This window comes from Pleurodeles waltl, chromosome 10 (assembly GCF_031143425.1).
Source record: "Pleurodeles waltl isolate 20211129_DDA chromosome 10, aPleWal1.hap1.20221129, whole genome shotgun sequence".
In the NCBI taxonomy this organism is placed as follows: Eukaryota; Metazoa; Chordata; class Amphibia; order Caudata; family Salamandridae; genus Pleurodeles; species Pleurodeles waltl.
Window position 1 is genome coordinate 82736327 of NC_090449.1, and position 13089 is coordinate 82749415.

Here is a 13089-nt window from a genome sequence, read left to right on the forward strand (position 1 = left end):
ACACTGAATCCTGAAGATATCCATGAGCTGTGTGTATATCTTTCATTTCAGAAGAAGTCATTGGGCAGAGAATAGTTTTGAGGCCAGACCTGAAAAGATCAAAACAACATATGAGTCTAATAGAAGATCACTTCATGCATAATGCCTGTATTTATTTTCCATGAAACTGTTGAGGAGAGAATCCCAGTTAGCACTCAGGACTTCAACAGTCTAGTGGAGCAATATCACCCAATGGGCATTATCCAGTGTACAGATACCACACCATGGAAAAATCATCAAAAACAATCTAGTTTAGCTGGGAAACCAATGGAGATGTCACAGGATGGCTGAAGCATGTTCGAGTTTAGCAGCCCCCGTCAACTTTCTGGCCACATAGTTCTAATTTTCTGAAGTCTATTTACCCATTTGCTGGGACACTCCAAAAGGGGTACTCAAAAACATGGCACCATCATCATTGACAAAACAGCAAATGATTGCTCTGGCAATGGTAGCTTAATCTTTTTTTCCCCATCAAGGATCATAAAGAACCTGCATACGATAGAAATGTAGTGTTTACAATGTTCCGAGATTGTGCTTACTTGGGTTTCAATGGGGGTGGGGTGGGTGCGATGGGGGCTGAGGGAGAAGATTTAGGCTTGTTACAGACTTGAACTTTGGTGTCCTTTATGCAGAATGACATTCACTTGGATCTAAGTTTCGGAAGATGCTTTCAGAGGCAGTAATTGAGCAATGCTTTGTCTGCATTGCAGGACTACCATACATTCTGTATATGTTTTTTTAAAAGGGTAAAACCATCTATTTAATGTGCCCTGGTTTCAATCATAATTGGACAGGTTGCCATTGTCCAAGTAGCCAGCTGGACCTTACATTATACCCAAGTGACTCCATTACAGAGCCTTAAGCCAGACAATTGTACTGTTACATAGCTGTCTCGGAGATTCCAACAAAATGTCATGCTCAATGGTGTTGTAGGATGCAGACCGGTCCAGCAGCAGCAGAATTGCTTCTATTCCTTTGTTATCAGCCTACAATTGTTACTTTATGTCCGACAGAGCCAGGTCTGTTACTCTGCATGGTCTGAAGCAAAAGTGTCTATTGGAGAGCAGCCCTCAGGATTGTAGATGGAAGAACATTTAAATATCACCTCCATTTTCAAGATTTTGAATTACGTGCTACGGTGCAATAACTAGTTGGATCTTTTGTGTACAATGTAAGATTTATCAGGAGAGGAGCCACCTCCATAGTGCCAGGCAATGGAGTATTGTGTTCTAAAAGGAATGATTGGTGATGGCTGCAACGGTAGGAATAATCTCCTCTACTTGTTCTTTCACAAAAGTAAAGGGAATTCGGCCATGCTGGTAAGTAGGAAACGGCTGCATTTGTATCCATAATTATCTTTTAGATGTCCTCCACTTAAACTGGTGAAAAGACGAAAGCTGGAGGACCTGTACCATTGCCTACTACTTAACACAGGACGCATACTGACTCCAGAGGATCTTTTGACTCGGCAGTCTCAAACCTGAGCCTTTTTATTTACTCTCATCTTAGCAACATTCTCCTGGAAGACGTCCTAATGAATGAATGGAGACTGCATGGACATATTTTGTACAATTCCATGTTTTTAACAGAAAATCAGGGGGGTGAGCCCGAAGTCCTGGACATACTGTTTGGGGTAAAGGATGGCAGTTTTTCATATTTATTTTGTCCCTGGGAGAAGTAGGCCTAACCTACTGCAGCACATATATTAAAGCTATTCGAATTTGTATTTATCGTTCATTAATGCAGTCTTTAGTGTTAGGGTGAGTGCTTAAATAAAAATGTAAGCTCGTAGGGCACCACTGATAGTGGTTCCAGTAAAACATAAATGTGTACACATGTTTTGCAAAGTTTAACAATATGAGGCTATGTATAATGCTCCCAGAATGCTTTCTTTTCTGATTAGATGCAAATATTTGCAGAAGCTTGAAAGGAAGATTGATGATCCTTTGTTTTCAAATTAAAACGTTCACAAAAAATGAAACTAGGGATAATAATGTTTTGCTAAATTACTGTGAAATTTTAGATACTATTTCTTTCATCTAGTAAAATGTGTTGATGCATGCTAGTATTTTCAAAACATATTCATAATGAAAAATCAGTGTGAACGGTTTCAAAGAGATTATGAAAAACAGGAAAATAAACAAGCATTGCAAAGCCAATAGGTCTAACATTGGTGGTCAGTCTTTTTGGTTTTCTCAAAGCGTGTCGTGAAACTATTGATGTGGGAGCTGCCGGGACCTCTCCATTGTAAAAAGCAGAAATATTTTCTGGTCTCAAAAAGCACACATTGCCACAGCAGTTCCTGGTTCTGAACAACACTACTTTGTGTGCTGATCTGCTCCTTACGAAAGTGCAGATTGCTACCACTCACCCTGAAGCAAGAAACAGATGGATAGAGAGAGAGATAGAATTGTAATAAAAACGTAAGGTCTTGCTTAACCACAGACCTTATTAGGGGTCCAACTCTTAAAGAAAGCAACAAAAGTGCACCCAGTGTAGATGTCTTTGCATTAGTGCAAATTTACCTACTTCATAAATTCTCAAGAATTTACACAAGTAGACAGGAAATAATTGTACTCCTAGACAATATTTGTGAATTGTATTTTAGCCCTAGCAGAAATATGCAGGTGTAAACTGCTCATGCTAAAATCTGTTGCGTGTTTACAAGTTCACTTTCCCATCACCCACTTTTTTCCTAACCCTGGCGGACAATTTACTTCTGGAGTAAATCCTCAGCCTTTCTCATTATGGGAAAAGATTAGTTATGAGCTGGTGAAAACCCTTAAAACCTGCAAGTTAGCAGGTTTGCACAGTCTTAAAAGCGCATTTCGATACCGGTTGTTTACTTGCTACCTCCAGTGCCAGTGTGTAGATCCATGGAAAGATGGCAAAATAAGTAAATTGATAGTATTGAAGCCCGACTATAGTATGAGCCCTGGCAGAATCAGAGAGGCTATTATCAGAGCTCTTATATAATGAGTTTACTATAATTTGTCTGAGGATTCAGGGCTCGGTGCAGCATGGAGGTTGTCACACTACAGATGATTGACAAAGCATTCCAGATCACAGAATGCAGCAAATCTTGTTTCTTCTTCTGCTCAACCTCAGAGCAGCTTAACATGCCACAGAACTTTAGGCAGTGATCATTCCCACCTTTTAGGTGTGGTTTTCCATGACAGTCCTTCGCTTGCTCACCCACTACTTAACTGCATTATTTTAAAGCAGTGGTCTTATCAATCCACTCTACTCTGACACCTCATAATTTCACTTTAACGTCCTTATTTGTTTAATTCATATGATACAGGCAATGTTTCATTTAGTGTCTCCAAATTGTCTTAGTCTAGCCTTTTGTTCCTGCACGCACTGTGGTTTTACAGCAATCCTAAAATTCTAAAACAGATAAATCAGTGGTGAAGCTCAAAGGACAATATACCATTGCCACACTAACAAACCAACCTATCATAACTTATTTTAAAAAATCCAACACACACACACTATTTTTTCTGCCCAACACCATTTTTAGACAGATCAATCAATCGCTCGATCAGTGTTCTTGTAAAGAGCAGCTAATCACCGGTGATGGTCTCAAGGTGCTGGGGGGTAATAGTTGAAGAGCCAGGCCTTGAGTGAAGGATCTTCCTCTAGCTGAGTTCTTGCATATCTTTGGGGTTGTGTGTGACGGCCAGTTGGGCAGAGCAGAGGTGTCTGGTGAGCATGTGGAAGGTCAGGCGGTGGTTGAGGTATGCGGGTACAATGTTCCAAGCACTGACTGCCACGAAGAGTTGTCCCAGGATAAGGTTTCGGTCTTATCGGACTTGAGGTTCAGACAGCTGTCCTTCATCCAGGTGGCGACTGCCTTCCTTCTGTTGATGAAGTTGTTTTTGTGGTTGTAGGCTTGTCGGTGAGGGAGAGGATCAGTAGGGTATTGTCGGCATAGGAGACTATGTTGAGTCCGTGGTTCCTGACAATGTTAGTGAGCGGGCCAAGTAGATATTGAAGATGGTGGGGCTCAGAGAGGAGCCTTGAGGAACTCCGCAGCTGATCTCTGTCTGTTGTGAAGAGTACGGTGGGAGCCAGACTCTATGGGTTCGGCCAGTGATGAAGGATCTGATCTACTCTAAGGGTTTGCTGTGGACATGGTGGGAGACTGTGTTGAAGGCGGAGGAGAGGTCCAGGAGGATGAGGGCTGTGGTTTCACTTCGGTTGAGAAGAGTGCGGATGTCATCTGTTGCTGCAAAGAACACGGTCTCCGTGTTGTGGTTGCTTCTAAAGCCTGATTGGGAGGGGTCCAAGGTGTGGTTGGTTTCGATGAATTTGGCAAGTTGGGCATTGAAGGCTGGGCATTGTTGGCCTTCTTGATGACTTTGGCTGGGAAGGGGAGAAGCTAGATGGTTCTGAAGTTCTTGAGGTCTGTCGGGTCAGCAGAGGGTTTCTTCAGCAATGGGCTAATTTCTGTGTGCTTCCAGTCTTCTGGGAAGGTGGCAGACTCAATGGAGCAGTTGATGGTGCGGCATAACTTGGGGGCGATGGTGGCGCTGGCTCGGTTGGTGGGAGCATAGGCTCTGAAATGGATAATTTTCATGATCTTCTGAATGTCGTCCGTAGAGAGAATGGTCCAGTTCTGCAGGGTTGGCTTGGAACTGGGTCCTTTAGGTGCAGTGGTTGTGAGTGGGAGGGTCCTGGGTGGCGGAGCTGTTGTAGATGTCATACATCTTACAGTGGAAGAAGGTGGCAAGGTTGTCTCAGAGGTCTTGGGGGTGGGGTGGGGGGGATGTCTGTGGGGTCTGTGCTGGGTTTGGTGAATTCTTTGATCACAGTAAAGAGTTCTTTGCTGTTGTATATGTTGGTGTTGATACGTTCCTGAAAGGCCATTTCTTTGTGATTCTGAAGAGGTGGTGGTGTGCAGTGACGGTAGTTTTGAAGCTTGTGCAGTCGGCCGGGGTCTTGCTACTTCTCCATCTTTTCTCGATCCATCTGCAAGTGCGCTTGGACCCTTGGAGGGCGGGGGGAGAACCAGGTGGCTTTCTTGCGGGGTTACTTGTCAGAGTTTCTTGAAGGGAGCTAGAATGTTGGCGCAGTCGGAAATCCATTGGTGGTGGTAGCATGTTGATGTGTTGGCGTCTGGGAGGCCAGCTGTGGTGTCTGACAGAGGGCGATGGTGATGGCGACTCGGTCTTCAGAGACCTTGTTCCAGCTTCTTGGTGGGTGAGTGGGCACTTTCAGTGTGTTTGGTGAAGGAGAAGTGGACGCAGTGGTAATCAATCCAGAGGTGTGGGTGATGTGGATGTTGTTGCTGGCAGAGAAGACTGAGTCGAGCGTGTGTCCTGCTGAGTGGGTTGACAAAGTGACCAGTTGTTTGAGTCCCAGTGTGGTGAGGTTCTCCTGTAGGGAAGATATGCTGTGGTTGTTGCGGCTTTCCAGGTGGAAACTGAGGTCGCAGAGGAGGATGCAGTCTGCTAAGGTGACAGCGTATCGTGCAATGAAGTCAGCTGTGGATTCGATGAAGGGGGCACTGGGCCTTTGGGGGTAGAGGGGTGTCTGTAGGCGAGGGTGCCGTGGAGGGTGGTGTTCAGGTTGGTCTGGAAGTGGAAGTGGAGGTGCTCCATGCTGGGGGACTGGTCGTCAGAACTGGTAGTGAGGCGGAGGGTGTTTCTGTGGACGATGGTGAGGAGGCCTCTTGGACGGTTGATGCTTCCCTCATGTACGATTTTGTAGCTGTCGGGAATGGTGGTAGCAATGTCTGGGGCTGAAGCGGGGGGGGGGTCATCCAGGTTCCTGTGAAGAATGCGACATCTGGAGAAATGGAGTTGAGCCGGTTCCAGATCTTTACTGTATGTTTGACAAGGGAGTGGGTGTTGAGAAGGATGCAGCTGAAATGGTAGGATCTAGTACTGGGTGGGCATGTGGTGGGAGGGTCCAGTGTACAGAGGCAGGAGAAGGCCCAGTTGCGGCAGGTGACTGGGTCTTCAGTGTTCCTTGGTGATGCAATGTGGCATGAGGTGGATCGTCCAGTGTTGAGGGCGTGGAGGGTGCTAGTGTCGTAGCGATAAAAGGCGCAGGGACCAGGGTCCATGGCGCTGTGAGTGTTCCAGCCGCAGACAGGCTTATCTTTGCCTTGTCTGCGGCTGCCATTAAGAAGCACAGGAAGGTAGGAGGGGCTAGTCAGCTGGAAGGAGGGAAATTGGCATAAGAGGGTGGTGGGCCCCAAGGGATGAGGCACTGGCAGGGGCGGGATGGGAAAGGAGCAAAGAAAGCAGCAGAGAGGGGAAAGAGAGAATAAGAAAAGAAGGCAAAAAGTTAAAAAAGAAGTGCACAAAGGCAAGCAAAAAGGCATGAAAAACAGAGAAAAAGCAGAAGCTCACCACTGGACAACCAGGGATGAGGAGCAGGCGGGAGGGAGCCTGCAGGTGAAGGATCACCTTGAACGTGCAAAGTCTGGACCAACGGGAGGGGCATCAGCAGACAGGGGGAGCTACACGGTGGGGAGCAACAGATGCTGACCAAGGGTCAGTGTAGTCACTCAGAAAAATACACTGGACTGAAAGTCAATCTAGAAAAAGTAATGCAAATCCGTTAGCAAGTGTGAATTAATAACAGGACAAGGCCCTTCTCCTCACACCAGTAGGACAAGACAATACCACAACAAACGTTAAAAGACTCACAGTGCTGTTTCAGATAAAGTGCTTGCAATGCATCAATTAGACCCTACTCTTACTTAGTTGATCATGCAAGTGGGCTGACTCCGGTAGAGCTATTGCTTCATACTCAACTGACTATAGAATGAGTTGAAGACTGGTACTGAGATCCTCCGATCCGATGAAGAGTCAACAAACATCAGTGCACATGCATGTCCCTGTACACAATGACAACCTGCTGCCAGAATCACTGTATACCTTTCACAATCAAAACTTTGGCATTTTGTATGTGAGAATTATAATTCAATAGGCATGGACAGAATAGGAAAATAGTATTGACAGCACCACTGACTGGCAAATTCAAGTGGTCTCCTTTAAGTCGGTGCATTTTTCGGCATTGTTGCAATGTCTCAGAAGTGTCTCTTAACTACTACGCACTTGACATTCAATGCAAAAGGGATACTGGGAGGGCTTAATGTGTGAAGCAATGAATAAACTCAGGGCTAATTAATGAAATAGAGAAAAAGGGGTACACCGCCATGCTGACAAACTCAAACTAACAAGATTCCAGAAAGTACAATATAGACTTACAACACACCAAATACCAAGTGGAAAAATGCCATTAACTAGACAGACATCTCTTTCTCACTACCATCAACATGAGATTCAATTTACCTTTGCTAACATTTTAGAATTTTAAAACTGGGAACCCAAACCAACAATTCTTGGTTACCATTACAATTTTCTTTTCACCACTTAAATTCATCCATAGGTGGAGGTTAACCCCTATCCCCCAAGCCCCAATTTTGCCCATTGTTTTTACAATCATAGGACAGGGGAGTGCTCATTCAATGTCAGTTCTTTATCTAAATGCTCTTGTACAATACTAAGCATTTCTGAAAATGTATCTTTCTCATATTCCTAGCTGTTGTGTGATCTCCTCCTTGAAGCAGTTCTGCGACCCTCCTTTTAGTTTCTGAGAATGTAAAAAAACACTTACCACCAAATTTTAACCTTGAGCATAAAGTACTTATACATTCTTTAGGTTAATTATTTCTAAGCACCAAGGAAATATTTAAATCACTCATCTACTCATTTTATGAATTCCCAGTTTTTCTGGAATGCAAGAATTCTGTACTGGGGAACAAGATGAAGGAAAGCAGTCGGGGAGTTTTTGAGGAGTATAGTGTGGAGGTTGGGGTAACAAAGGTGCAACATGACATATCGCAAAGTACAGCCTAAAGTGTGAAGACTGGCGGAACAGGTAACATGAAAGATTTATGCACTTAGATGTAAGCAAACTGGGGTACAGTGAATGGACTACAATTCATGTCCGTAACTATGGCGTATACAGTATACATAACAGAGGGTGAAATAAAACCCCAACAAACAAAAAAAAAAAGAAGAAAACTTACTTTCGAAGTAAAATAGGTGTGGCACTTCTCAAACTGGAAGATGGGTCTCCAAATTGATGGGCTCTGAAAAGATATAAATTTTAAGCACCATCATAACAGAAAATGCATATTAAACTTTCAATGATTAAAGTCAAGAGTCAAGCCTAAAGTCAACAACTATAATTATAACAAATGCCTCCTTATTCATCTCCTTGAAACATTGTGAGTTTAACCGTTAACACAGTGAAAGACTACCCATTTACATGACTATTTTGCACAGTCAAATTATAAATTAAGCTGCCTAAGAGCTAAAGGACTAGTTACTTACCTTCGGAAATGCCTTAACTGGTAGAGACCATATCTAGCTGCAGATTAATTACGTCTGAATCCTTCCCAGAAGTCAGACTGGAATAGGAAGATTTTTCTGAGCCGTACCCCTGTGCGCCGGTAGGTGGCATCTTTTGGCTCCACGTCCGTCGTCATCCACACCAGAAACGACACCATGGTTCCTATGTAGGCGCCACCCAGGCACGCCGATGTCAGTTTCTTTTAACAAGTTTGCACACCAGAAGCAAGGAGCAAAGAAGAACACTGACCACTGGTGTGCCAAAACTAGGGCACTGAAAAGGAAGTCCCTGTCCCTAGAAATCCGTTGGCAGAGAGGGGAGGATGGGTGGATGTGCGGCTAGATATAGTCTCTACCAGATAAGGTGTTACCGAAGGTAAGTAACTTGTCCATCTGATAGAGACTTCTACCAGCATGTCCCTTAACCTTTGAATAGCTACCCAGGCAATACTATCCCCCCGAGTAGGGTCTGCGAACCAATTTCAAACAAGAAAGTCCTCCAGGACCAAACAGGAAAAAGGCCAATAACTATGGACCCAACAGTCCAGGCAGCAGTGTTTGGTAAATGTGCGCAGAGATACCCACGTTGCTGCCTGGCAGATTTCCAGGACCGAAACTCTGCATGGTAACGCAGTGGTCCAGCTTTATCTCTGGTACAATGAGCTTGCAAGCCCTCAGGGGGTTGCTTTTTGACCAATGCATGGTAGATCTTGATGCAGAGCACGACTCAATGAAAGATAGTTCGCTTCTGCACGCCCAACCTTTCTTTGCAGAAAGGGAATCAACAGATTAGTCAGTGCACCATGCCACAAATATCTTCCTTAAGGCCTATACCGTTTTGTTGTAGGGACTCCTGGCTGCCAAGAAGAAATTACAGACTTCAGGAGGAAGGTCAAAAGCTGTCAACTGCTGCTGCTCAATCTCCACGCAAGAAGGCCGAGAATGTCAGTTTTACAGACACACCAAAGAGAAGCCACGCCTCACTAGGTTATCAGAGCATTTATTTACTCTTTTTTAACATAGCACTATTTATTCACTGTGGTCTTTTTGTGATTGCCTCCTGGTATGCTACACTCAGGGGTCAAATTATCTCCTTGTTCAAGTAAATTAATGCCCTTCAGCACAGTGTCAAGTCCATCACCGTAATACAAATCTACCCAATCTTTTTTGAAGAGAAAGTAACAGCAACATTTTTATTATGTTTCTGAACATTTTAAAGCCCCTGGCAAACAGTTTGGGAAACAATAAGGTAATTAACCTTATGCAAGTGTAAAAACAAATGGAACAAAAACACTGACCTGAAGAAACGCTGTGCTCCTGCACTACCTTACGCCTTCCCACTTGCCCAGGTCAGCTGTGGTCAGAGCAACTCCATCAGTGGCATGCTGCAGGTGTCTTAAAATTGGGGGATTTGTTTCTGGAGGGCGAGCTACTAAATTTCCAATCCCTTGTGGCAGACTACCATCTTCACCCCTGTCTACTCCTTACTTACAACCACCTTAAACAATCATTAAATGCCCTATTTCATGTCTCCCACCTCGCACTAATCCTACGTGAGGTGTGCCAGAAGCTCTACACTATAGGGCTTGGTGGCAAACTGATAGAATGGGTGTACAGACCTTTCTTGCAACATGGAGACCACTCCAGGTCTACTCGTCATACTACCTGGGTGATTGATGTGGCCAAACATCTGCAAGTTACGGACTAGACTAAAATACTCAACTTTCCCCACAAAGTATCACACAGCTGTCACTTTAAGTACATTCATAGAGCTTCCTTGGATTTGCATTCAGCCCGTTGCTTGCTGTTGGCTTTGTGGTTTGTAACTCACATTTCTTTGCTCTCAATTTGCTGGCTTTATTTGTTTTAGACTATGCAGTTTGAGTTTGTCCCTTCCCTTGCCAAAACCTTATTTACAGTACCCTTCCAAGTGCTCCCTTTCTGTAAACAGGCCTTTAAATCTTGTTCTCATTTCATCACATTTGCTGTGCATTCAAAGAACAAGGTCAAATGTCAGGCTCTGTCTTTGGTGGGAACTTAGTGTTTACTTTTCTTTCTCGGACTTCAAAGTGAGAGTATTTATACAACACTCTTACTAGGTTCTGGGGTTAGGAAAGAGTTGTTTCTATCATGTTAGAAATGGGGGTTTTGGTTGGCAGTCAGGTTAAACTCTGTCCAAGCAAGAACCCTCACTCTAGTCAGGGTAAGTCACACACAATCCAAACCTAGCCTGTGCCCACCCTCTGGTAGCTTGGCACGAGCAGTCAGGCTTAACTTAGAAGGCAATGTGTAAAGCATTTGTGCAATAAATCATACAATACCATAATATAGCACCACAAAAATACACCACACAGTGTTTAGAAAAATATATAATATTTATCTGGGTATTTGCAGGTCAAAACGATCAAAGATGCAATATGAATTTGTAAAGATATCACTGAAAAGTGATATAAAGTGTCTTAAGTCTTTAAAAAGCAAACAAAGTCTCTTTCAAGCACAAAGTACCTGGTTTGGAGTGGAAAATCTCCGCAAAGGGCCGCAGAAGAAGAGATACTTGAAAAAATGGTGTGTGCGTCGATTTCTCCCCAGCACACACGGACTTGCGTCGTTATTTTTCACGCGGGGAAGTCGTGCGTCGTTTTCCGGCGCGCGGACAGTCTCTTTCTGTGGGTCGCGGGGATTACCAGATGTCCCGGGGTCTGTACGTGGATTCTCCTGCTTGTTTTCCGGCTGCGTGTCGTTCCGCAGGGCTGTGCGTCGAAGTTTCGCTCTCACGGCAGGCGTTGTATCGATTTCCCCTCTGGAAGTCGGGCGGCGTTGTCCTTGCAAGGCCGTGCGTCGAAGTTCCGGTCGCCCGAAGGCGTCGCGTCAATCAGCGTCAGTGTGCGGCGATTTTCTCGCTGCGGCGCAAGCTGTGCGTCGAAATTTTCGCCGCATGAAGAGTCCAAATGAAAAAGAGAAGTCTTTTTGGTCCTGAGACTTCAGGGAACAGGAGGCAAGCTCTATCCAAGCCCTTGGAGAGCACTTTTACAGCCAGACAAGAGTTCAGCAAGGCAGCAGGCCAACAGCAAGGCAGGAGACCTTTGGAGAAAGCAGACAGGTGAGTCCTTTGAGCAGCCAGGCAGTTCTTCTTGGCAGGATGTAGTTTCTGGTTCAGGTTTCTTCTCCAGCAAGTGTCTGATGAGGTAGGGCAGAGGACCTATTTTATACTAAAGTGTGCCTTTGAAGTGGGGGTGACTTCAAAGAGTGTCTAAGAAATGCACCAGGTTCCCTTTCAGTTCAATCCTGTCTGCCAGGGTCCCAGTAGGGGGTGTGGCAGTCCTTTGTGTGAGGACAGGCCCTCCACCCTCCCAGCCCAGGAAGACCCATTCAAAATGCAGATGTATGCAAGTGAGGCTGCGTACCCTGTGTTTGGGGTGTGTCTGAGTGAATGCACAAGGAACTGTCAACTAAACCTAGCCAGATGTACTGCCATTTGATAAATTTTGTTTTGACCAATGACTTTGTGTTTCACCACTGCGCATATTAGTTGCTCAATGTTCACCAGTAGCACATTGTATGTTTTGTTCAGTTGAGCCGCCTATGGGCTTTGACATGGCATTAGCCATTGCTTTCTGTATTCAGTTTAGCCGCCTATGGGCTTTGACATTGCATTAGTCATTACATTCTGTATTCTGCCTATTGGCTTTGACATGGCATTAGCCATTACTTTCTGTATTCAGTTTAGCCGCCTATGGACTTTGACATTGCATTAGCCATTCCATTCTATATTCTGCCTATTGGCTTTGACATGCTGTATCCAGTTTAGCCGCCTACTGGCTTTGACATGATATTAGACATTGCATTTTGTATTCAGCTTAGCTGCCTATGGGCTTTGACATGATATAAGACATTGCATTTTGTATTCAGCTTAGATGCTTATTGGCTTTGACATGACACTAGACATTGCATTTGATATCTAGGTTAGCTGCCTATTGCCTTTAACGTGGAGTTAGACATTGCAGTTGAGAATCCAAGCTGTATTTTTCCAAGCTGTGTTTTTGCACAAGAGAACTAAGATGTTTTTCTCACAGTAGACTAGACATGATAAGAGAGAGTACATGGGTGTTGTTTTTCTTCGCTTGAGCTTGGGAACAGGAGTAGTCTTGGAGACCTGGCCAGTCTCCAAAAGGCTTGCTCAGTTTCCCAGGTCTGAGAGGAGGGGGCACACCTTTGTAACGAATGACACAGGCTGCAGAGATTCAGATTCGGATCTGCCGGACCTCGTGCTGGAGCTTGGCGCCAGCTGCCAGCAATCCCGTGTGGGTAGATGAATCTCTTTCTCGCGGCTGACAGGGGTCATCAGCTTGCAGACCTTAGAAAGATGAAGCTGTAAATAGTTTCCCACACGGTGAAGTATTTGTTTTGCTTTGCATTCAATATCTTATAAATATAACCTGCTGTGTATATTGCAAACTGATATATTTTGTTTGATTAACGCGGGCTTGAAAGCTACTAATTCGTCATACATAAAAATTGTGGTTGGGGAAGAATTAACAACAATAAAAGTCTTCTTTGAACTCAGAAGTGCATTTCTGGTGTTTTATGTATGTGCTTAAAAACTAGATAAGAGAAAAAGCACTACACCAGACGTGGATTGAAAGGCACAGAATAATTTAAGTGCAAAGAAATGCTC

At 44.4% G+C, this 13089-nt stretch overlaps 1 protein-coding gene across 2 annotated transcripts in view; it reads right to left on the bottom strand.

Moving 5' to 3' along the window:
* Positions 1 to 13089, bottom strand: part of LOC138261138 (uncharacterized) — a 295522-nt gene that overhangs the window by 135443 nt on the left and 146990 nt on the right. For both annotated transcript variants that reach the window (XM_069209818.1, XM_069209819.1), the window contains exon 8: positions 8090 to 8152. In XM_069209818.1, coding sequence (XP_069065919.1) covers positions 8090 to 8152 — 63 coding nt within the window. The remainder of the gene's footprint in view (positions 1 to 8089; positions 8153 to 13089) is intronic.